Genomic DNA, 27,457 nt, shown 5'->3' with positions numbered 1-27,457 from the left:
AAGGTTTGCCATGATTTTACTTTAAATTGTGGTTCAGCAACCTTAATAGTCATCTCCATACCGGCAGAATGGAATTCTCTATCTTAGAGCTAGAGAATACTATTTTACTTGTATGGCTCTACACTTGATACACTGGTCATGTTTTTAGCATGGTTGATGTCAAACTTCACTAACCTGCTAAAAATTCTGTTAGTCAGGTTTCTTATAGGAGTTCTCTCAGACATTGAAAAACCAGCCGAGCTACACATGCAATATGTAAGACAATATGTACCTGTGGTGGCCTAAAACTATTGTGGTGGCCATAGCACACAGACATTGTCGGCTACATTTTAAAACTTAGGCTACACTTTATTTTAGTCATCTTCTACAGCAGTAGGTTTCACGTATGCATATCTATATTTAGTTACTTATTATATAATTTTTCTTGTGTAAGAATGTCTTCCTACAAATTATGTAGGCCTAATTGTCATCATGAGTTTGACCATGCTCCAACACTTGTTGTGGCCGTAGGTCAACCATATAAAAAAGGCTGGCACTTTTTCTCAGATGGCAGAGTGGTCTTTGGCTGCGATTGTGTCTGTTATATGCGAATATACACTAAAGAACTCTACTCTCATGCGTTATTACTTCTGAGCCGGAATGGGTCCTGAATAAGGGAATTAGCTAGTGTGCCGTGAAAGACCGAGCAGCGTCTTTTACATACATACGTGTACATGAAAAGATAAGATGTAAGAAATATGTACTGAAGAGTTTTCTTCTCATGTTCGTGCTACTGGCGAGATTCAATCGTATCGTTGCACCGTAGCGGGTTACAACAATAAACTGCAACTTAGAAAGTTCGAATTGGCTGGGAGCAATCACGTGCAAAACATTTCCCGCCAAATGTGTGTTCTGCGTTTCTTGTGTAGCCTGTGATACTACGCATAATTATTTTTGAATCATAAAGTACCGATGAGTTTTGTTCTTATTGCGGGAAAAGCTATTTAACTTCGTAACACATTAACGAGTTTGGGTATTGACTTCGCGTATTTAGAAGTAAAAACAGCAAACATCCTTCTTTGACAACGTTAATCGTTGTGATGGCAGGACGAGATTATGTTGCAGACAGAGGTACAAAACTTGAGTTCTATTAACATTCTTATTGGGTCATTGATACTAGTTCTTCGCGTTTTTTTCTTTTTGAATCAAAGTTTCTGTTGTGGTTGGTTTCTGCTCGCTTTTAAATAAAAGTTGCAGAAATGTTTATAAGGCTTTGAAAAAAATGATTCGATTTATTTGAATTTGCGTCAAAGGATTAACAATTCAATTCCCAGTTCTTTTGCATCATATGACGTTGAAGAAATGATTCACTTCACAATTGCAAAACATAACCATTCAATTCTCAAGTTTTAGTTATCATAACTTCACTGACTTGATTTAATTCAATTCTCTCCAAAAAACAAATAAGTTCTTACAAAATTGACTTGTGACAATATATCAAACTAAAAAATAACCCACAATCGCTAATTTAACTACACGCTCAATTGATTGACTTTGTATAGCAAATATCAACTATTTCGTTAGGGATTTCATTGCCTTTTCGGGTGGCATTAAGTCATTCCTATCATTTTTTGCTGGCACACACTGGGTATTTTTGCTGTAAAAGAGTTTTTGTCATAACTTCAATTTAAAGTTTAGTAGAATCAGCAAAAAGTTCTGCACAAGAATGATTGCATTTGAAAAACAAAAGTAATACTTACTATTTTTTCAGTTTAATGAAACCAGCTGCAAAAGCAAAACGTTATTATATTTGCAGTTTGACCGAAATGCTGACACATTTTCAAATATAAAAGTGTAGTAACCGAAAATTAACCAGTGTAGAAAATTTCACCAGCAGAAACATTTTCAGTTCGCTGTCTACAATATTTCTTTAAATAATCCTAAATTGGAAATTTAAAAAATTGTAACCATGATTTTATGCTGTTGTGTGACTAAAGGAAAAACTGCAATTGGTTCGTTTTTGGCAAAATGAAACCTAACTTCCTAAACTTATTGTGGTAAAGTTTTGGATGGATCTGATAATACTGCGATCTGCGATCGTTGTTTTTGTATAGGTACAATGGCCGATTTTTATAGAGGCTTTTTGGTAGAATGAATGATATTTGTGAACAGCTATGAAGCTTATCAATGAGCTTATTGTCAATGCGCAGGTAAACTATTAGTCTAGCGCGTAGTACATACTATTAACCATTAAAATGTATGCAGTGATATCGAAGTCTTTTAAAACATGTGCGGCTGTCAACGTGAGACTGCACTAACATATTCGCTTTGGCGCACATCAAGAAACAGATTGTGTTACGTAGGACATCACTATCTGTGATGGATTTTCCGTCGGTGCAGTAATTATAAAGGGAATGATTGGTGCATTTCGTTTTGTTCATTAAAAATAGAGAATCGAGTCAGTTCCTCTATGGTGACAGTAAAGACTTGATTAAATTCAATTCTTTTTGATAGGATGCTCCCCGCAATACAATTCTACAGTAAATAAAAGATACCAAACAATCGATTCCTTTCAATTCATTTGTGAGGTGAGACTTGAGGCTTGCCCAAGCAAGCATGTTAACTCGAATGCCCATCTCTGGAAAATGGGCATAATCTTTTAACTTCGTAGATTCCCATATCCCACAACATTTTTAATTGATATTCTCCATTCTACTTTCAGACGCAGTAAAAAGCTTTTTGCAAGACTTTTATACTGATAAGCCCGATGGACAAGGAAAAATTTTTAAATATGCTCAGCAGCTGGTGAGTGATGTTGATAAAGGTTATTACTGTTAAACGTTCTTCACTTGTCACAACATTGATTCTTTTCTTTAACTAAAGATGTGCGAGTTTGTCACGCGGCCAACTACATAACATTGTTAGTAAGCACAACATTTTAAATTGTAGGTTTGTTTAGCGCACAGGGAAGCAGTGACTTTGCAGGTAGACCTAGATGATGTAACAGTTCATGATGAGGATCTTGCAGCTGCCATATTATCAAACACTAAACGCTATTTATCCATCTTCGCTGATGTCGTACATGAACTGCTGCCAGTTTACCGAGACAAACAGGTGAAAAAATGTGTTAAAAATATTTGTTTGCGTTTCATTGTTTTGCTAAATTAGTAACAGCTGCAAATTTACTGTAAAACCTTTATTTGAACGCCATGGCGCTCTATTTTTCAACCCCTCCCTGAGAATCGTGCTTTAGTAGAGGTGGCATTTTTTGTAAAGGGTGGCGTTGTATTTTTCAAACACCTCATCAGAATGGTGAGAAGAGGGGGTCCTCCCATGTTTTGTGATGATTCTGACGACCCGACGACAGGGATATTTAAAAAGTGACAGACGAGACGACCATTTACCAATGTAGGTGACGAGGATTGCGTAAATAGGATTACTAAAGGTACGGCTGCACGTAACGAATTTTTCGTTGGTTCGGAGTTCTGGCCGAAATCACGAAAAACGCAGAATTAATCGGTCAAAATTCACAGAATTATTTGAGCTGTGCATGCCCACCGAGTTCGTCGACGAACGCTTTTAACAGATTAAACAAATTATTAGCGAGCACGATTCTAGCGGCCTTAGCAATTAGTATAGTCCAAGACATGTACCGTGACACACAATAAAAATACGGAAGCATTTCAACATAGAACACACGATAAAACTGTCTAAGTCGCGCTATTATTAGTTAGCAAACACGACTTTAGCAAATTTTAAGATATATGTAGTCCGAAAACATAATGCGACACACAAGAAAATTATTACAGAAAGTTATCATAGTAAATACGATGCAACTGACTTGTTTGCGCTAGAAATGTCGACATTATCTACCACAAAACTTTTGCTGCTAAAAAGGAAAAATAATTAAAAAAATAAACAAATTGTAGCTATAGCGTCTAAACAATAAATACATTCAATAACGCAATCTAAGCAGTTGCATCGTGTGTACTATGTTGATTTGCACTTATACTTTTACTTTCGTGTGTCATTATACGTCTCTTGGACTATACTAATTGCAAAAGCTGCTGAGATCGTGCTCGCTAGCACGATTCTAGCAGCGCAGAATAATTCTGTGTGTTTCAATCATTTCGTGATTTTGGTTAGAACCAACGGAAATTTTGTTACGTGTTGCCGTACCGTTACTAACTTATTATTTGTTCATAAATCACCACGGTCAACCGAAACTTCACTAGTTTTGGTTTGAAGCATCTGGCCCAGCATTTATAGACTGCCAAATAATTAAAGCAATGAAATGCCACGACATTGACAGCAAATCAGTTTCCAAGTCTGTGACTGACAGTGATTATTAAAGGCAATCTCGGTCTATTTTCAGTACAAGAAATATAGCTCTAAAAACCTAAGACGGCTGTCACTCTTCGCGGAGTAATCAGCAACGCTCCCAAACATCACTAATATGTTTGTGAAGGTCGCTGGTTGAGCCATGCTTTTGGTTAGCAGAAGTTCAAACTGAGCGAGTTTCAGATTTTTAACGCAACCCAGTGCCACCAGTATAGATATTTGTATTAAAATAACGAATGTGAAGAAAGAGGTTGTTTTGGTTACCAATTTGAAAAAGGTGACAGTGATTTTAAAAGTGACGACAGTGATTTTAAAAGTGACGACAGTGATTTTAAAAGTGACTATTCTGACGACAGCTTTGTGTGGTAGGACCCCCAGAAGATAAGTTCGCCCTTTCACAGGCGAATTAAATGTCGTCCATGTTTTTGTACTCTACTTCAGGCGATGCGACGGTAATCCTTTGGAGGCAAAAATTTGTTAAGTTACCATTGGCAGATTATTAAATAAAGATGTACGAGGAAGCTGATACATGTCTCTACCAGTTGATATCTATTGCTTGCAATTAACCAACAATGATCTTATAGCCTGCGTTGCAATTTGTTGGAGCTTTGAAGTTTTTCATTTTATTTTACATTTGAAATTATATTTTCATTTTATAACTATACTTAACAAGGTTGTATAAAAGCTCATTGCACTCACATCGATGTTTGCTACAGTTTGCAGCTAAAACTGGCTTTTTACGTGCAATAGAACAGGAATTACGAACGTCGATCCATCGTATCAAATAATATATGCTATAAATATGCAAATTTGTAAGTTTTATAATAATTATCTATCAAATGCTACAAATATATGTTCAAGAACAAGTGGCATAAGCAACCCGTAATTATAATACATGCAGCAACAAAAATTAACATTTTAAAACAAATATTACCTTTAAAAATTGGCATTGTTTGCTTAGCCAGATTCATTCTGATTGTTGCTTCTGTTTAGAACCATTTCAAATTCTTATGGCTGCGTATATAATACTTTCCACAATATCTTCTGACCTCAACCCGTCTGCACAGAGCTAGTCGATATTAGCATCCCAACAATTTTTTAGCAGTGCGAAACTATTTATGTGATGCCATTCTGAATAGAAACTTCTAGCGCAAATACGAGAAACCACTTTGTAATCAAAATAACGTCAAAATTTTAACCTCAAAATATTAGCACATTTTCCATCATAAATCCGAAAACCTCCCATATACTTCGAAGTATCAAGTCCGTGTTAAAAAAGGAACTATTATTAGCCTGAGACATTAATTATTTTTATGGTGTTGCAATCAAAGTTTCTAATGGATAAACCTAAAGACTTGGAGTTGGAAAATGTACTTCTATATGAACAAAAACAACGAACGAACCCATTGTTATGAATGTAATCGATCCATTATTAGTATGGTTTTCTGGACTCTTTTCTACTGATCATTTGCTATTGTTGGTTCGTAAAGGTTAAGAATGTCAAATAGAAGCGGCGTTCAAATAAAAGCGGCGTTCAAATAGAATGGCGTTCAAATACAAGTGGCGTTCAAATACAAGTGGCGTTTACATAGAGGTGGCGTTTAAATAGAGGTGGCGTTTAAATGGAGGTGGCGTTTACATGGAGGTGGCGTTTACATGGAGGTGGCGTTTACATGGAGGTGGCGTTTACATGGAGGTGGCGTTTACATGGAGGTGGCGTTTACATAGAGGTGGCGTTTACATAGAGGTGGCGTTTACATAGGAGTGGCGTTTACATAGAAGTGGCGTTTACATAGAAGTGGCGTTTACATAGAGGTGGCGTTTACATAGAGGTGGCGTTTACATAGAGGTGGCGTTTACATAGAGGTGGCGTTTACATAGAGGTGGCGTTTACATAGAGGTGGCGTTTACATGGAGGTGGAGTTTACATGGAGGTGGCGTTTACATGGAGGTGGCGTTTACATGGAGGTGGCGTTTACATGGAGGTGGCGTTTACATAGAGGTGGCGTTTACATAGAAGTGGCGTTTACATAGAGGTGGCGTTTGCATAGAAGTGGCGTTTACATAGAGGTGGCGTTTACATAGAGGTGGCGTTTACATAGAGGTGGCGTTTACATAGAGGTGGCGTTTACATAGAGGTGGCGTTTACATAGAGGTGGCGTTTACATAGAGGTGGCGTTTACATAGAGGTGGCGTTTACATAGGAGTGGTGTTTACATAGAAGTGGTGTTCAAATACAGCTTTTAAGGTAAATAATTTTGCCTTAATTTTACACAATCAAAAGTAGCTTTCCCAAACTTAATCTTTGAATGACAATATTGAGTGTTAGCTCTATTAAACAGGTGGTGCCAAAGGATGCTCTTGATATATACATAGAACACAGGCTACTTATGGAACAACGGAACCATCCAGACGGAGAAACCGAGATCGCTAGAGATACAAGGAACAAATACCCAGCAGAGCTAATGCGTAGATTGTATGTCAGTATTTGCAACTCCATGGGAAGTTCTTATTGAATCTTTCAGCAGTTTTCCCTGCTTATTGAAAATGAATTGACCACATTATCTCTCTTTAGCGAAGTCTACTTCAAGGCACCCAATGATCAGGCTTTTGTACCTGTGAGGGATGTGAAGGCTGCATGCATAGGGAAGCTTACAAAGATGAAGGGTATAGTGACAAGGGCTACAGAGGTTAAACCTATGATGGCTGTAGCCACCTATACATGTGACCAATGCGGGTCGGAGACATACCAGCCTGTAAGTTAACTTATCAATTTATTAATGATTTGTATATATTTTTATAAAAACTACATTTTTTTCTCAATTAGAAGTTATAACCTTCAGCGATTCTACCATTAAGGATGTCATTAGCTAATAATGCGAGACAGATAGCGCAGAGGTGCACAATGACAGGAATTCGTTTTTGATTTTAAGAACATTGTTCTTCAGATTGGGGGCACATCGTTCATGCCTCGCATCATGTGTGAAAGTCAGGAGTGTGTAGGAAACAAATCTAATGGCCGACTCTACCTTCAAACTCGTGGCTCCAAGTTTGTCAAGTTCCAGGAACTGAAAGTCCAGGAGCATGTAAGTACCGCAGTGCAGGGTAGATGTAGGATTACTATTATAGAGTTACAGCAGAGATAGGGTAGATGAAGGATTACTATTATTGAGTTACAGCAAAGATAGGGCAGGTGTAGGATTGTTAGTACAGTAAACGCAACTATAACGTATACCTCCTATAACGTAAATTCCATATAACTAAAGTGCCAAGTCGGGCGAGTCTTCAAAATCGATTTGAATGTTAGTTTATCTCGCCGTAATTGGGGAAGAAAAACGTTGTGCATTTAGCGTTATATCTATTATATATAACTTTCGCGACCTTCTAGTAACTTAGTGACCTTCTAGTTTGTCGTAATATATCATTGAATGTGTCGACAAAAAGGCGAATAGGGTGATTTTGCTGTGCAATTCATAAATACAAAAGCGATCGATTGGTGCAGGTGTTACAGCGTCAGTCTACCAATCTTAATGTCACGAGTTGGAGTATCGTCGAACATTATTTTAATCCTAACCTTGACCCCTGGATAGTGATAGATGACGAACAGGTAGAACTGCTCTTTGTAGTAAAAAATATTGTGCTGTTTTGCCTTATTGTAGGCATACAAAATATTTGTTATTAGCTTTGCAGAATAGATTAGACTTTGCTGTTTAGAAAAATAAGCAAATCGTAAATTAACGTCGAAAATACGCAGTCCCTATTAACTTGTTGTAAATTTGCCGCAATCATGGTCTATAAAACCAGTGAGATTGATCATAAAAAGGAGAAAAGTTGTTGATGCAAACCAATAATTCTGCAGTCAAATCACAGCTCACAAATTAAAAGAGTAATGTAAAGTTTCTCTTTTTTACATGGCCAAAGGGGAGAGTTCGGACAGATCTTGGAACGGATTAGGCAATTTACACTTATTTTACAGTTCTTATAATGTAAATTCCCTCTAACATAAACGTTCCTGGAATGGATTATTTACGTTAGAGGAGCGTCTATTATGTAGAGTTACAGATGTTGGATGGATATAAGATTGCTAACAAAGTTTAGAATTTACTCAAATTGCATCATGTTAAGAAGTTGTTTGCTCTCACTATGAGAGGATGACTCCCTGAATAAATTACTTGAGCTATCACAATCACCTTTGTTTTTAATTTCTTTTGAGAAGTTATCAAATGATAAAATTATAAAAAACAAGATAACAAAGTTACTACTGATTACTTTCTCATACTTGAAGTAAAATATGGAGTCGAAGAGAATAATCTGGAACCTTTTTTGTGTTGATGTCGGGAAGGGTTCTAGTCACAGTGAAATGCTTTCGAGCTATATCATCACAATCATGTCAATAGGTGGACAGCGCAACTTATCGTCTTATCGGCTACTATCTAGTGTATTTCAAGCACCATTTCAGTAGGATTTGGTTAACAAGTGTGTGGATATTTTTGTAACAGCCTGTTCTGATTTATCTCGAGAGAGTTCGTGTTCAAATTGCTTGAGCAAATTGTTACAGTCAATGTGAATGTCTACAACTTTTATTAAACATAGAAACTTTGGCTAGCAATTAGGCTTTTTATAAATCTTTAGCACTCGAATTTATTTTCATAGATATAACACAGTTGTGTAGCTATTCCCAGGGAATTTCCTTTAGTTCGCTTGTGGGCTTCCTTAGCAGGATCTGTTGCCTTGTATGCAATGTACTCCCAACATGAATATGTATAAAGTTCTGCTGTGGCAAAGTACCTCCTGTGACTTAAATGTGTCCAAGCTATTTTTTACTCGTTTATAAGGAATGGTTTCTAACTTTTTGATGTCTTGTTTATTGGGATATGACATTTTCACATTGCTATCTTTGGAAAAAATAATACAATGTTGGTTATACTTTTCAAAGAATATTTATTATTTAAAAGTGAGTTCGATTGGTTTTACTATTTATAAACCTTTTTGGGATTTTACAGCATTATTTTCAATGTTTAGCAACATATTTTTATTCGTTTAATTGAACTGCTACACATCAGAGATTGGCGCTCGAGTTAACTTGCTCGAGCAAGCCTTGAAGCTCACCTCACAAATGAGTTGATAAGAATAGATTCTCTGGTATCATTTACTTACTGTAGAAATGTATTGACTCGGAGCATCCTACCGGTAAGAATTGAACTAAATCGAGTCTTTACCGTCATTATGGAGGAATTGACTTGATTCTCTATTTTCAATAAGCAAAGCGACTTTAGTCAAAATGCAAAAATCCTTTCCTTCATTACTACTGCGTTGGCAAAAACTCCTTGACGAACAGTGATGTCCTAATAACCCAATTTGTTACTTGATGTGCGCCAAAGTGAAGACGTCAGTGCAATCCCATGTCAGCTGCGCAAGTTTCTGAAAGATTTCGATATCACTGTGTTATATTTTATTGGTCAATATATTTGCCTGAGTACTGACGATAAGCTTATTAGCTGCTCACGAATATCATTCATTCTACCGAAAAGCCTTTATAGCGACTGGCCTTTGTATCTATACAAAAACAACAATCACGGATTGCAGCGTTATCAGATCCACCCAAAACTTTGCCACAATAAATGTAGGAAGTTAGGTTATTATTGTGCCAAAAACGAACCAGTTGCATAGTTTTTCCTTTACTCACGAAACACAGCATAAAATCATGGTTACAATTGTTAATTATTGGTTTAGGATGAAAAAAAAATATTGTAAACGGCGCCCTAAACATGTTTTTGCTAATGAAATCCTTCAACACTGGACCCAATATATTGGGTGCAGTGTTGTGATACCTTTGGCTACTACGTTTTTATATCAGAACATGCGTATCTGCGTTGTGGTCACACTGCAAAAACGACAGCTTTTTCTTTTGCAGCCGATTTTACTAAACTACAAAAATATTAAACATTCCTTTTGTTTTTCAATTGCATTTATTTTTATGCAGAATTTCTTGTTCTAAAACCTTTAAATTGAAGTTATATGACAGAAACTCTGCTTCGACAGCAAAAATACCAAGTATATGCTAGCAGAATTGGTGGGCAAGACTTAAATAGTAATAAGCAATAATAATAAGCGCATGAATAAGCAATGAAACCTCTAGCAAAATGGTTGATATTCGCTATACAGACAGCCACTAGTCTGAGCTAATGAATATAGCTAAATTAGCGATTGTGGGTTATTTTTATATATTGTCCTAGGCCAATTTTTGTAAGAATTGATAGTCGATTTTGTTTTTTGGGAGAATAGAATCGTGTCATTGCAGATAGGATAGCTAAAGAATTGAGAATTGAATTGTGATGTTTTTGCAATTAATTATGCATTGAATCGATTCTTACATGACATATGATGCAAAAGACTTGGAAACTGAATTGTTAATTTTTTGACGAGAATTGACACGAATCGAGTCGTTTTTCAAAGTCTTATGAACATCTCTAATATTTGTACTAAAAAGTTCTTCGCAGAAGTACTCCGCTGTAGTTGCATCCTGAAGTCTTGGCGACCATAACTAGAGTGCCCAGATGGATTAACAATCCTATTAACAACTGAAATTCCCTACGACCTTTTGCTACTTGTTTAACATCTGTTGAATACCAGCCAGAATGTTGTCATCACTTTCAAAATTATGCTTCTTTTCAGAAACAGTTCTACAGATTAACAATTGTAATCTTAGCTACATCTGTTTAACAATGTAATAACACATGAATATTAGTATGGCTTGTATACAATGAGATACATGACATATCAATGCTTATCCATGTTCATCCGTATTGTAGAGTGACCAGGTGCCCGTAGGAAATATTCCCAGGTCCATAACTGTGCTTTGCCGAGGAGAGAACACTCGCCTATGTCAGCCTGGTGACCATGTCTCTGTCACGGGAGTGTTTCTTCCCATGCCCAAACAGGGCTTCTCCGCCATGAGCAGTGGCCTCCTCTCTGACACCTACCTCGACTGCCATGTATGTAATCAGCAGCTTTGGTACTTCTCGATAAAGCCAGCAGCGTCTTATGTGCTTGTGGTCATTGATCATACAGATTTGATTTGGAAAAAGAATTGAATGATAGCTTCCATCATTTAACTATTTGACTGTGATTGATTGGTTTCTCCTAGCCACAATCTGGAGTCATGCCACAAAGTGTAGTGTATAACCTCTGGAGTCATGACACAGACTAGCTATATAACCTCTGGAGTCATGACACAGACTAGCTATACAACCTCTGGAGTCATGACACAGATTGTAGCTATAACCTCTGGAGTCATGCCACACAGTGTAGTTATATAACCTCTGGAGTCATGACACAAAATATAGCTATATAACCTCTGGAGTCATGACACACGATGTAGCTATAACCTCTGGAGTCATGACACACAATGTAGCTATATAACCTCTGGAGTCATGACACACAATGTAGCTATATAACCTCTGGAGTCCTGACAAACAGTGTAGCTATATAAACTCTTGAGTCATGACACACAGTGTAGTTATATAACCTCTGGAGTCATGACACACGATGTAGCTATATAACCTCTAGAGTCATGACACATGGTGTAGCTATATAACCTCTGGAGTCATGACACACAATATAACTATATAACCTCTGGAGCCATGACACACAATGTAGCTATATAACCTCTGGAGCCATGACACACAATGTAGCTATATATCCTCTAGAGCCATGACACACAATGTAGCTATATAACCTCTGGAGTCAGGACACACGGCGTAGCTATATAACCTCTGGAGTCATGACACACGATGTAGCTATATAACCTCTGGAGTCATGACACACGGTGTAGCTATATAACCTCTGGAGTCATGACACACGGTGTAGCTATATAACCTCTGAGGTCATGACACACAATGTAACTATATAACCTCTGGAGTCATGACACACAATGTAGCTATACAACCTCTGGAGCCATGACACACAATGTAGCTATATAACCTCTGGAGCCATGACACACAATGTAGCTATATAACCTCTAGAGCCATGACACACAATGTAGCTATATAACCTCTGGAGTCAGGACACACGGCGTAGCTATATAACCTCTGGAGTCATGACACACGATGTAGCTATATAACCTCTGAGGTCATGACACACAATGTAACTATATAACCTCTGGAGTCATGACACACGATGTAGTTATACACGTATAACCTCTGAAGTCATGGCACAGATTGTAGCTATATAACCTCTGGAGTCATGACACATGGTGTAGCTATATAACCTCTGGAGTCATGACACACGGTGTAGCTATAACCTCTGGAGTCATGACACAGATTGTAGCCGAAATGGATGGAATATTCTGGTTTTCTTGCAGCGTATTGTAAAGATGAATAAAGCAGAGGATGACGAGTATGACGCGGAACCCATTACATCGGAGGAAATGGACAAGATCAATGGTTAGTCTCAGCTGCATCACTTGGATCTTCTCTACAAGAGAAGAAAACCGCTTTATTTTTCTCTGAAATCTACACATACATAGGATGTGTCTTGCTAAATTCAGGAGTTATCTAATTCAAACAGAATATTTTGTCAATTTTTATTTTCTTTAAACTTAGTGATTTTGGGAATTGAAGGAATAGCTTTATTGCACAAACAACATAAGTGACACAAGTGCAGATGGTTACCCACCTTTTTTGTTTCATCTAACTGGGCCGTCATGCTGACTGCTGTTGCCGACTCGCTATTATCGCTGATTTTCTGTCATCTGTTTACAGAGGACGATTTTTATGAGAAGCTTGCCACTTCTATAGCGCCAGAAATATTTGGCATGGAAGACGTGAAGAAAGCCTTGCTGTTGCTGCTAGTGGGAGGCGTAGATCGATCTCCTAATGGTATGAAGATCAGGGGCAACATTAACATATGTTTGATGGGTGATCCTGGCATCGCCAAGTCTCAGCTCCTCAGCTACATAGACCGACTCGCAGCCCGAAGTAAGTAAATCAAGTTATGACAACGGCCGGAGTTGGAGTTGTAATCCCCAACATCCGAATATTGGCCAGCGGCATGCTTGAGAGCAACATGCTTGAGCAGCCGAGAATAACCTACGCTGTCTGTTATGTCTTTATCAATCGTTTTAGGTCAGTACACAACCGGCAGAGGTTCCTCCGGAGTTGGTTTGACAGCGGCTGTCATGAAGGACCCTGTCACAGGGGAGATGGTGCTTGAGGGAGGAGCTCTTGTTCTCGCCGATGAGGGTATCTGCTGTATCGATGAGTTTGATAAGGTATGTGACTCGGCTATCTCGCTCGCTCGTCGTTGTGTCAATTGGCTTGCTTGTTCATACAGTTGTATTCAAGATGGCGGCATCGTGTTACTTCAAGAAAGTCTCTCAGGCTTGCAATTTTATTCAATGGTTTCATTTTTGCTGTTTTTAATAAACGAGACCGATAGGCTCGGCATAAAGGTGCAGGCATGAATATATAAGTGAAGGCACCTGGCTCTTAGCTGCTTTGGCAGCGTGTTAAACCACTTGTCATGCTCTGGCAGCGTGTTAAACCACTTGTCATGTTTTGGCAGCGTGTTAAACCACTTGTCATGCTTTGGCAGCAGTTAGACCACTTGTCATGCTTTGGCAGCGTGTTGGATCACTTGTCATTTACATGAGTAAATGTGTTTAATAATACTAAATAGCATTTTTTATGTTGACCAAATGAGTCTATAGTTTTTGATTTTCTCTTTGGAGTTGTCATTCTTGGGAGATGGACTAAAGTTGGATGGTCTGCCCAGTAATATGTTACAATACACCCATTGTGAATCGATTTTAAATCTGTAACTATTTCTTAATTGCCTGTCATCCTTCAGTATGCTTTGCTTTATTTTTGATTCTTCTGTTATGCTGATCATTATTGGAGCAGCTTGGCGATTAATTGTTTCAAAGTCTCAGATGCTTATACAAAACTACACATGTTGTTTATAATGTGTCTCTTATGCTCAATAGCAAAGAGAGTCTCTGTAATGTTTTGCGTGTGCGCAGCTGCAGGCCATTGCGTGTTGTATTTTGTTCTCCAATGAGATGAGATAATGAAAGCTTTTTATCTTGAGCAGATGAATGACTCTGACAGGACGTCCATCCACGAGGTAATGGAGCAGCAGACAATCAGCATCGCCAAGGCTGGCATCATGACGACTCTCAATGCGAGGGTCTCTATTCTCGCTGCCGCCAATCCTGCTTATGGTAAGTCAGTATGGATGACGTCCTAACTGAGTAGCTCTTAGCTTGACAAGACCGCTTCTATGCTGATCATTAAGATTCACGTATGTCAAGAGTAGTTGCATGTTAAATTGAAGCCATTTATTGTGGTTTCATATTAGTACTGAGTAGTACATGTTTGCATGATATAAATTTTTGAATCCTTCACCTTTATTAGGTCGACTTTTGAAAAATTGTGAAAAATGCATTATTTTATGTACATGGTAACGCATTGCCATTTCTGCTGATTGATTTGCATTATGCCTTTTATTTGCATGTTGATGAAAACTCACAATAGCCATTAAGTCAGTGTACAACGACAAGTAGCACATACGCACCAAATCTCAAAAAATTATCTACAAATGTTGATGCAAACTTAATAATAACCATGAGGCCAGTATTCAATAATAAGTTAGCACATATGAACCAAATCTCTTTAGATTTTGTTCATAATTTGGTCCCTTTAGATTTGGATTCTGTATTTTCTTTAGATTTTCATCTTTTATTTTAGTGATAGCGCTCAAAATGGAATCATATTTACTATACTTCATATTCTGACTCTCTGTAGGAAGGTATAATATACTTCATATTCTGACTCTCTGTAGGAAGGTATAATATACTTCATATTCTGACTCTCTGTAGGAAGGTATAATATACTTCATATTCTGACTCTCTGTAGGAAGGTATAATATACTTCATACTCTTACTCTCTGTAGGAAGGTATAATATACTTCATATTCTGACTCTCTGTAGGAAGGTATAATATACTTCATATTCTGACTCTCTGTAGGAAGGTATAATATACTTCATATTCTGACTCTCTGTAGGAAGGTATAGTATACTTCATATTCTGACTCTCTGTAGGAAGGTATAATATACTTCATATTCTGACTCTCTGTAGGAAGGTATAATATACTTCATATTCTGACTCTCTGTAGGAAGGTATAATATACTTCATACTCTTACTCTCTGTAGGAAGGTTTAACCCTTTGACCGGGTATAAGCCCCCCCAAAAACAACCGAGACTCGTGTAATTTATTTTCGAAAATTCAAAAAAATCGATATTTTATGAACATGCATAGCTCAAATCTTAAATTTAGTTCAATGAACAAAATTTTTTGTACATATACATTCATTCACATATCTACTACTCAAAAAAAATTACAACCATGTGCAATTGTCCCTGTATGAAATGCTTGGAAGCATCTTTTTCGGTAGAGTCAAACGCTATAACGTAGCCGTGCGAGCCACCATAACGATCGTTTTCTCTGAATATTCTAAGTATATTAAAAGTCCAAAAAAGTTTACATCACTTCTATCATTTGAATTAATTTTATTCTGATCAGACAAAAAATCACTAACGATCGCAGGATAAAATAATCTTTTATTTTACCGTTTTGAAAGTCGAGCCGATGTTGACTGGTTTTTCCAACTTTTAATCTTTTCCAAGGGATCGCGATTTGTTTAGCTTTTAGCACAAAGCAACGCCTCTCAGATAATCGTTTCATATTGTAAATCATCGACTGATATCTTGTTGATGATATTTAAAACTTACTAGTGTTCATATCCTTTGTTTAACGTTACTAGACGACAGCTTTATAAACGTCTACCGAAATAGACATGAATGTCGTTTCCCCACCCAACCGGTAAACGACATTCTGGTCGTTTCCCCTGTCAAAGGGTTAATATGCTTCATATTCTGACTCTCTGTAAGAAGGTATAATATACTTCATATTCTGACTCTGTAGGAAGGTATAATATACTTCATACTCTTACTCTCTGTAGGAAGGTATAATATACTTCATATTCTGACTCTGTAGGAAGGTATAGTATACTTCATATTCTGACTCTCTGTAGGAACGTATAATATACTTCATATTCTGACTCTGTAGGAAGGTATAATATACTTCATACTCTGACTCTCTGTAGGAAGTATAATATACTTCATACTCTTACTCTCTGTAGGAAGGTTTAATATGCTTCATATTCTGACTCTCTGTAGGAAGGTATAGTATACTTCATATTCTGACTCTCTGTAGGAAGGTATAATATACTTCATATTCTGACTCTCTGTAGGAAGGTATCATATACTTCATACTCTTACTCTCTGTAGGAAGGTATAATATACTTCATACTCTTACTCTCTGTAGGAAGGTGTAATATACTTCATATTCTGACTCTCTGTAGGAAGGTATAATATACTTCATATTCTGACTCTCTGTAGGAAGGTATAATATACTTCATATTCTTACTCTCTGTAGGAAGGTATCATATACTTCATACTCTTACTCTCTGTAGGAAGGTATAATATACTTCATACTCTTACTCTCTGTAGGAAGGTGTCATATACTTCATACTCTTACTCTCTGTAGGAAGGTATAATATACTTCATACTCTTACTCTCTGTAGGAAGGTATAATATACTTCATACTCTTACTCTCTGTAGAAAGGTATCATATACTTCATACTCTTACTCTCTGTAGGAAGGTATAATATACTTCATATTCTGACTCTGTAGGAAGGTATAATATACTTCATATTCTGACTCTCTGTAGGAAGGTATATACTTCATATTCTGACTCTGTAGGAAGGTATAATATACTTCATATTCTGACTCTCTGTAGGAAGGTATAATATACTTCATATTCTGACTCTCTGTAGGAAGGTATCATATACTTCATATTCTGACTCTCTGTAGGAAGGTATAATATACTTCATATTCTGACTCTCTGTAGGAAGGTATCATATACTTCATACTCTTACTCTCTGTAGGAAGGTATCATATACTTCATACTCTTACTCTCTGTAGGAAGGTATAATATACTTCATACTCTTACTCTCTGTAGGAAGGTATAATATACTTCATACTCTTACTCTCTGTAGGAAGGTATAATATACTTCATATTCTGACTCTCTGTAGGAAGGTATAGTATACTTCATATTCTGACTCTCTGTAGGAAGGTATAATATACTTCATATTCTGACTCTGTAGGAAGGTATCATATACTTCATACTCTTACTCTCTGTAGGAAGGTATAATATACTTCATACTCTTACTCTCTGTAGGAAGGTATAATATACTTCATATTCTGACTCTCTGTAGGAAGGTATAATATGCTTCATATTCTGACTCTCTGTAGGAAGGTATAATATACTTCATATTCTGACTCTCTGTAGGAAGGTATCATATACTTCATACTCTTACTCTCTGTAGGAAGGTATAATATACTTCATACTCTTACTCTCTGTAGGAAGGTGTAATATACTTCATATTCTGACTCTCTGTAGGAAGGTATCATATACTTCATACTCTTACTCTCTGTAGGAAGGTATAATATACTTCATATTCTGACTCTCTGTAGGAAGGTATAATATACTTCATATTCTGACTCTCTGTAGGAAGGTATAATATACTTCATATTCTGACTCTGTAGGAAGGTATCATATACTTCATACTCTTACTCTCTGTAGGAAGGTATAATATACTTCATACTCTTACTCTCTGTAGGAAGGTATCATATACTTCATACTCTTACTCTCTGTAGGAAGGTATAATATACTTCATACTCTTACTCTCTGTAGGAAGGTATCATATACTTCATACTCTTACTCTCTGTAGGAAGGTATAATATACTTCATACTCTTACTCTCTGTAGGAAGGTATAATATACTTCATATTCTGACTCTCTGTAGGAAGGTATAATATACTTCATATTCTGACTCTCTGTAGGAAGGTATAATATACTTCATATTCTGACTCTGTAGGAAGGTATAATATACTTCATATTCTGACTCTCTGTAGGAAGATATAATATACTTCATATTCTGACTCTGTAGGAAGGTATAATATACTTCATACTCTTACTCTCTGTAGGAAGGTATAATATACTTCATATTCTGACTCTCTGTAGGAAGGTATAATATACTTCATATTCTGACTCTGTAGGAAGGTATCATATACTTCATACTCTTACTCTCTGTAGGAAGGTGTAATATACTTCATATTCTGACTCTCTGTAGGAAGGTATCATATACTTCATACTCTTACTCTCTGTAGGAAGGTATAATATACTTCATACTCTTACTCTCTGTAGGAAGGTATAATATACTTCATACTCTTACTCTCTGTAGGAAGGTATAATATACTTCATATTCTTACTCTCTGTAGGAAGGTATAATATACTTCATATTCTGACTCTCTGTAGGAAGGTATAATATACTTCATATTCTGACTCTGTAGGAAGGTATCATATACTTCATACTCTTACTCTCTGTAGGAAGGTATAATATACTTCATACTCTTACTCTCTGTAGGAAGGTATCATATACTTCATATTATGACTCTCTGTAGGAAGGTATAATATACTTCATATTCTGACTCTCTGTAGGAAGGTATAATGTGAAGAAGACGATAGAGCAGAATATTCAACTGCCAGCTGCCCTCCTCTCCAGATTTGACCTGCTCTGGCTGCTGCGTGACATGCCTGACAGAGTTCACGACCTCCGACTTGCCCAACACATAACCTATGTGCACCAGCACAGCAACCATCCTCCTCGTCAGTTTGAACCACTCGATATGAAGCTGATGAGGTGATCTTATTCTCTAACTCTCCTTGTAACTTACCTTTTCATTGGTCATTTCTGTTGCAGTGAAATTACTTTACACAACTTGACAGGTTTTCATTAGGTATGGTCGCTAATGTATGTCAAAAAAGTTTGGCTACTGGTGTTTGTCTCATTTGGTTGTAGAAGGTACATAGCTGCCTGTAAGACCAAACAGCCGGTAATTCCAGAAGAGCTGAATGACTACATAAGTGGGGTGTATGTGGAAATGAGGAAGGAGGCCCGCAATAACAAAGAAATGCTCTTTACATCTACTCGAACATTGCTAGGCATCCTGCGTCTAGCCACTGCACTAGTAAGCCGCACCTTGGCCATGGTTTACTCTGTATTTGAGTTACACCGCGAAGCATTTATTAAAATTTATAGTCGTTTGTGCAAAAACTAGCTGCAATATTGTTGTCGTCATCTGCTGCTTACATTCGAGCTCTATAAATTCAGGCTAGGCTACGTATGTCAGATGTGGTTGACAAGGATGACATAAATGAAGCAATGAGATTGATGGAAATGTCAAAAGATTCGCTCAATGCTGAAGAAAGACAACAGAGGTTGGTAATGAGTATGCTTTTAGCTTCCGTTTGTTTGTTGTTAACCATTGATTGTAAATCCGTGTGTTATAGAGATAGGGTTATTAGAATAATTATGAGCATAGTTTAGCATGTCATCGATTGTGCACAGCCTGGAAACACTTGATTGTGCGACCACGACTGATGGCATAGCTGAATGGCTATGCGCTCTTTTAAATCTTTTTATCATGACATGGTGACTAGCTTACTGCTGTATCATTGGCTATTTGCTTTAACAAATTGATGTTTTAGCCATTCGTGGCTTGATTAACTGTGGCTGCAACCTTTAAATTATGCTTAGCAAACAAGATAATTAAAATCTGGTAATACTTGCTAAATCAGACCTGGTGGTTTGTATAATCAACTACTCTACAGAAGTTACCAGCTTTGTTACTAAAAATTAAGTGATGATATGGAATCGTCTTCTTTCCCAGACCCTCTACAAGCCAATAAAGAACTAGATGAGTGCTAGAATTGCTATAGCAAATGGTCCAATAATATGTAAGGTTGCCTTTTTACAGACCTCGCAGCACAACTGATCAGGTATATTCCGTTATACGGTCTCTTCTTCCTACCGGAGCCAAGGAGATGAAGACAGTTAAGATGGCAGACATCGAGGAACTGGCTGCTTCGAAGGTTTGTTGTAGCTCTGACCTGTGTCGTACTGTGGATAAGATCACCCACCATTCGACAAACGGAAATCTGTAGGGAAATACCATGTGGAATGGAAGCAAGTTGGAACAACATTTAGATCCATCAACAAATACCATAGAATCTCAAATAGATTACCTAAATTGATACTGATACAAATAAACAAACTGAAACAAAATAAAATCACGAATGCCGTAAGTCCTCATGCTCAAGCCAAATGGCTTGTCGTTGGGCGCGGCTTCTGGTTCAATGTCATAGACCGTGGCTAAAGGCCATTCTTTTAAAACTCACGCGGGACTCAGGGCGGCTTCTCGATAAATGCGGTCACTGCTCAGCTCCCGCGCTATAACCATAGAATCACCTTCATGATACACTTTTATGTACAGGGGTTTGGACAACCTACTCGTTTTTTCTCAAGGTCATGTTTATGGAATACTTTAGACGAAAGAAGAATTTATTGCTCCAAGTCGAGATGAATTTGTGACGCACGAGTGAAAGACAAGTGATTGGGATAGTGCTGGTACGATATCAAAAATTCGTTTCGGTACGATATGATGGCGTAGTCAACCGATATATCGGTTATGTTATTCGGAGTTGTCTTACCTGTCAGAGAATGCTGCCATGGAAAAACAACTCCCTAATTAATCTATGTACCGGTATAATTCTCTGAAGAATCGGGTATCAAATAGAGGAGAATATCCTTCGTTTTTCGTGATGTCATTCTATCGTTGTCCGCCATCTTTATGGAGAACTTCTATCATTAAAAACACGAAGCTTCTGCAATTAATCATTGCAAGCAATGCTTTTGTTTGCAAATTTTTATTGTAGTATCAAAACAACATCATAAAATACTATTAATCATGTAAACATCAACGATACTTACACAGTCAGATGGTACAGACCATATTATAGTCATCAAATTATTAATAACAATTAATCCTGCCACAATCAATACTCATAGAAGACCTATCCTTCAAACCTGAACTCTTTTATATAGTATCAACCAATTTATTTTTGTAAAAGTTATCCTGCATTATTTATTTGAAGTCATCATCTCATGTAAATTTTCTTTTAATTTTTACACCAATAATCTCAAACTAAACATGAATTGTTCACTACTATCTTGCATTCAGTATACTTTCACAGGTTCCATTTTATTTGATAATATGCCTGAAAATAGAGGCTTTTTGTTATTTTGTTATCAGCAAAATCAAATATTACTAACTAACATACTATTAATCAAGAGAATGACGATAGTTTTCTACATAAACGGTGGCTTTTTCGTGGACAAGCGCGTTTGCAAACAAGGCGATGACGTCAAAAAACCAATCGGATCTGTATTATCGTCGATATCGTCTAATATCGACGATATCCGATATTTCGATATGGGCAGAAAGCACTCGGTACGGTCGATATCAGAAAGTGATATCGACGATATACCGAAATATCGTAATATCGTCCCAGCACTAGGTTGGGAGCGTGTTAATCTTGCGATTGCCCTTTGCAATAACCGAAAATGAAGACTGAAATTGGGCTGTTACAGTTGCCCCGTGACGGAACATTTGAAGTTGAAACGGCACAAGTGAAAAATTACAAAAAAATGAGTAATGGATTTTGAAATGGCTTTTGAAAACATTAAAAAAAAGCAAACTTGAAAGGTAATATTCATTCATAATAAAATGTACATATTTAGCTGTAATCGCAATAAGAATACCGTAGGTGAGCTAAATCAGAGAATAGCGACTGAGCCTTGGGGTTAGGCATGTGTGTTTGCGTATTTGCAATTGCAGTCGTCGCGAGTTTAAATCCCAAATGGTGGGGATTTTTTATTGCAAGATTTTCATCGCTATAGCTGGAGAGTGATGACAGAAAACAAACATTGTTATTTACATATATATAGATGTGTTTATATGTATATATATACTTGTTTAGCAATTTTTTCCTTTAGTTTTCTACCAGTTTCAGTTTGTCAAGGTTGCTACAAATCAATACAGTTTGTTCACAGTTTCTACTTGTTATGGCATGCTTTGTTTATAGCGCTAGAATGGAATGCTGTTTGCAGGGTCTGCGACCGCAGCAAGTTCATGAGTGTATTGAGACGTATGAGAAGTTAAATGTCTGGCAGTTGAATACAGCACGAAGTAAACTAACATTTGTGTAGGCGATGATGGTAAGTATTGAATGAGCGAGTCTTGTGCGAGACACGTAGGGCATCTTAGGACACACTACCAACGGATGAGATAGAAGTGCATCTTAGACGATTCCTGTGGCTTGTGTTGGTCAACTGAAACATCTGGCGTAGGGGCCCCGTGGATATATCCATTTGTACTGTCATTCTTTTCCCCATGCATTATACTGACGTTAGTCAGGAGGGCCCGCCTTGTCTCCCCAGTTCCACTGACAGGCAGGGCCAGCAGGTGCATGTAGAATAGCTGAGATGGACGCATGATATGCGTAAGGTGTCTGGTCAAGGTGGCCAGCGGATATGGGCAAGGTTCTGTCTGTGATGACAGACGTGGTCAATGGTCAGTTGTTGCCTGTTGTATGGCAATGATGTTAGTTGATGGGGCCGAAGAGGTCGGTGATATGACAGAGATGGCCGGTGAAGCAGCCTGTGATGTGCTGAAGAAGTTGGGTTTGTCTGTAGACAGACAAATGTAGGGCCTGAGAGGAGGGTGTGCACCTTCATGATTTCTGGTTGGTAGTGGGGAGGCGGGCCTCTCCTTCATTGCTAACCCTTCTTGTTAAAGGGCATATGGGACATGGTTGCTGCGATATATCAGCATTAGTCCTATTTGCCCTGAGAAGTCCTTGACCCACCTAATCCAAACACCAACAGTTCTGAATTGTCCCCTGCCCTGGCCCTATTCAGAACAAACTAGTTTGCACCGAAACCAGATGTGCTCAGAAGTCTGTGCAAGTTACTAGTTGAGTTGTCAATGATTATGATGTATTTGATGCTGATGGAAGTTATCAGCTCATGTCGAATCACATGATATCTTTCACTGTCATTTCATTTGGCAATTCATTTGTTACAGATTTTGAGAAGTACCTTCCCTTACCCTGGAGCATTATCATTCCCACTCGCCTCCGAGATGTGTTCTTCTTGTACATATATAGTAATCGTTCTGTACTATTGTCCCATTTTTCATGTTTTTATATCATTTTATATCGACTGGTACCTTTATGTAAATTTGTAATATATAGATACTTTATAAATCACTGCCACAAATGATATCAAGTGCGTTTCACTCAAGTAAATAACCCATATTGATTAGTTTGCTTTATGTGACCTATAGTTTCGAGTGCGTTTCATATGGCATAACCCACTTGGATGGGCATTTTACCAATTTGTCTTGTTGGTGAGCCTGCAAGTTCTTGAAAAAACTTTTGTGCCATGATAAAGGGAAGAACCTATAGTTCAACAGCTCTATTTTACTGTTCGCCAATCACTAAACTCTAATCTATTTGATGCAAGGCTGTGGTTCCATCAAAACATCCTATTAAGTTATTGAATGTAAAGTTATTGTTGAATGATTATAGCACGTGCCTCATATTTTGTGATTAATCTAGACCAGTGTAGCCACCAAGAATTGTAGCAGATAAACTTCTATTAATACAAGTCTACTCCTATACAATAGTCTCCTTCTAATAAAGCTTTTATATTCATCAGACAACCTTGAGGGCATTGACCAAAAGTTAAGACCTAGACTATTTCGTATTCGCTGTGCATTCTAACAAGTAAGGCGTCTCATTAGACAAGAGAGAAAGTCTTTTTGTTCTTCAAAAATACAGTTCTTACTGTTATGTAAGCAGTACATAGTTTACTTCCAAAGTGCTGGAAACTGTGTACTTATTAAAGTACCAGTTAAACCCACTTGTATGATACAGACTAGAGTTGGATTGTTAAACGTCAGAAGTGGATGGTGACCCAAGTTAAATAAATTTGCTAGCTATGCCCGTTTGTAACTTTTCAAGTAGTGTACTCTGCCATAGCCGGTACGTACAACAAGCAAGTCCACACAACCAGCATGATGTAAAGCATACCTGCCGATGAGCGCCTACTACTGTTGTTTGATTAATTTACCCTCTAGAGAGAGGGTGTCAAAAATAAGTCTACAGACTCATTGTAATGTTCCTCTCCACGGAAATCTTTAGTAAAAGGCGAAAGATTTATGCGTGGATATGAAGAGAAACCAGAGTTACCCTCCACAATTAGTTAATTGCTGACCTGATGAAACATAGTCTCTTATAAGTCGAGTGTCAAACAAGATTAATTTTACATTGAAAATATACTTATAACTTAGTTTACTATTTGTAAAACATTTTATTACTTTAACGCTGTTCAAATTATGGTACTAAATAGAAAATGATTTATATGTAATATTTTTCATATTTTGGGCCAATTAAAATTCTTGATATGCAGGGGAGACAAAGCCGAATTTTAGTCAAATGCATGTAAGCCTATCGATTTGTAGAACATGAGGCGGATTTTTCCAATCTATGACTGTTGACAAGTTTCTTTGATCGAAGCGTAAGCTTGATTTATACTTGGAATATGACTTTTTAATTTTAATGCACAATGAAATCTACAACGTTGTAAGAAAAAAGTGGACAATAAGTACGACCAATGATACTTATAAACACCGCCACAGGGAGTTATGTCATTGGTACGACATTGAGTTTCCACCACGGGCTAGCCGGGTCACGCACTCAAGGATTTTCGCCACGCACATACAAAACAAAAACAACAGGGTAGACACACTTTTCGCGGTCTTCCGCACGAATATTCAAAAATACTAACAGATGTCAATTTTATCAGCCAAAAACAACCTACTAATGGATGAGCAACCTATTAATGTATCCGAATATCTCATATAAAATAAGCCAACAATGTTACATAATGGTTAATACCCACTTTTCTCTGGAAATATGCCTGCCCGCGGTTTATGGCCAAGAATAACCAGGGTTCATTATACACCAAAATGTCTCTCACGGGTTCCGGAGTTAGCCCGTACTGTAAATTAAGTTCGGGTGTCCATATAAAGACCTGGCCCGAAATGAAGGCTACAATATATAAAAATACTTTATGTTTCGGTACGGGAGCAATGGACCCACCCGATAATGCCAATAACGGGCTACCTCCGGAACCCGTGAGAGACATTTTGGTGTATAATGAACCCGGGTTATTCTTGGCCAAAAACCGCGGGCAGGCATATTTCCAGAGAAAAAGTGGATATTAACTATTATGTAACATGGTTGGCTTGCTTTATATGAGGTATTCGGATACATTAATAGGTTGCTCATCCATTAGTAGGTTGTGTTTGGCCGATAGAATTGACATCTGTTAGTATTTTTGAATATTCGTGCGGAAGACCGCGAAAAGTGTGTCTACCCTGTTGTTTTTGTTTTGTATGTGCGTGGCGAAAATCCTTGAGTGCGTGACCCGGCTAGCCCGTGGTTTCCACCATTGTCCTCGCAGAACAAAGCACGGGTACTCCGAGCGTTGCGATAGGCGACGGTGAGAAAAAAGAGAGAAGGGTATATTACAAAAAATCACACCATCTCTTTCACTGTTAGAAATGCTCTCATCTGAAAATATACAACAAATAACATAAAAACCCAAAATTTTACCAATTAAAACACTCACCTTTACCAACAATACGCAACTTACAAAAAACACTTGCGGGCGGAAACGAGCGTCTAATGTAGACCTTGGAATATCGGGATTCGATATATAACGGCTACAAGAAAAGCTTACGAAATGAACTTTTGACCTCGTCGTTGGATTGGTCACAAACGCGCAAATACTAACATGTAAAGGCTTGGGATTTTCCTTCAGTTCATTGACTTGTCTCATTCCACTCGTCGCTGGCGTTACCGTTCAAAGACAAGGCGTTTGATCAACGAGAGTTCTGTTGAACTATTTGTAACCTGGAGAAAAAGCATATAAACGTGTGAGTGAGGGTTTTCCTAGCCGCAACAATATTCATCATAAAGTAAGTTCAATAACAACAAAAGACACCATTACTTGATTCAGTGTGCTTTCACTTGGCCTAACAGCTTTCTTCTTACACAATTCACTTGACACTCACTGTATGGAGTGTAAGGTATTATTAAAATCTATCAAATTTAATTATCATTTTTATGCAAAAATTGCTACATGCTAATGATTGGAAGGCTTCTGATACAGTTACAATAAAGCAATATATGTAAATATATTTTGTGGTCCGCATAATTTCACTGGTGTATAGCAACTTTGAGATTATGACATTACATTTTGCCAATATAACATTTTGCAGTATGAATACCCAACAATGTCGAGCCATCGAATTAGCCATGCTGGGACACAGTTTTCTGCTAACCGGGAGTGCAGGTGGGTTCAGAATGTACACTAACGCACTATCACTTATGGTCGTGGTCAACTTTTTATTAACACACCTCTCTTTGTCCTTTAGCTGTGAAATGCCAAATTAGCTTAACTTCAATTAGTCATTACTTATCCTATTATCAGCTTAAAACATGAAAAGGCAAAAGTAAAGATGGGTTAAAATATTGTTGATTGGATAAAGATTCACGCTGTACAAACCTTTGGAGACGGGCCCTACATTTTCATTCAAATTTCGACTCTTATTTCCGAGTTCAATCCCCAGACAAGTGCACTATGCTGTACACAAAGCAATAACGCAATGCATTACATAAATTTAGATGTATTGACGTTGATGCTAATTAAAACTTGTGCAGTAGCGCTGACACTAGGCTGATTCAGTATATCAGAATATATGAAGTTGCTGATGTGCACTTATGTGTATGTGCGTGTTTTATTTTATGATGAGTAACTAAAAGAACATATACAATGTAGACGGAAATGTTAACACACAGTTGTAAGAATATGCACCATGAACAGTATATTAAAATTTCCAGTGTTCCATAGCACTGCAGCAATTTTTTGCAGAACGTGTACTCGTCATTGTTGGATGTATTTGCAGGTATCTAGCAAAATTGGAAATTTCAAGTTTGGTTTATTTTTATATTTAAATGTTCATGCTAAAAATCTTGCATT

General features: G+C 37.4%; 1 protein-coding gene and 1 non-coding gene across 2 annotated transcripts; one reads left to right on the top strand and one right to left on the bottom strand.

The window, feature by feature from the left end:
* The first annotated feature begins 976 nt into the window (after nucleotides 1-976).
* On the top strand, nucleotides 977-23,629 carry LOC137407413 (DNA replication licensing factor mcm7-like). The gene is made up of 17 exons (XM_068094064.1): nucleotides 977-1,110; nucleotides 2,702-2,784; nucleotides 2,929-3,093; nucleotides 6,663-6,796; nucleotides 6,896-7,076; nucleotides 7,269-7,406; nucleotides 11,133-11,315; nucleotides 12,683-12,764; nucleotides 13,083-13,298; nucleotides 13,446-13,591; nucleotides 14,413-14,542; nucleotides 18,946-19,147; nucleotides 19,307-19,475; nucleotides 19,619-19,725; nucleotides 20,265-20,379; nucleotides 22,457-22,564; nucleotides 23,433-23,629. The coding sequence occupies exons 1-16, from the start codon at nucleotides 1,080-1,082 to the stop codon at nucleotides 22,553-22,555; spliced, it is 2,181 nt and encodes a 726-aa protein (XP_067950165.1). The 5' UTR covers nucleotides 977-1,079; the 3' UTR covers nucleotides 22,556-22,564; nucleotides 23,433-23,629.
* Nucleotides 23,630-24,479: 850 nt separating this feature from the next.
* Nucleotides 24,480-24,599, bottom strand: LOC137407474 (U5 spliceosomal RNA). Its single transcript, XR_010980006.1, has one exon. It is a non-coding gene; the product is annotated as a U5 spliceosomal RNA (small nuclear RNA).
* Nucleotides 24,600-27,457: the final 2,858 nt, after the last annotated feature.

Source organism: Watersipora subatra, chromosome 10, assembly GCF_963576615.1.
Source record: "Watersipora subatra chromosome 10, tzWatSuba1.1, whole genome shotgun sequence".
NCBI lineage: Eukaryota > Metazoa > Bryozoa > Gymnolaemata > Cheilostomatida > Watersiporidae > Watersipora > Watersipora subatra.
The sequence above is the reverse complement of the archived record's forward strand: the minus strand, read 5'-3'. Positions and strand labels throughout refer to the sequence as shown.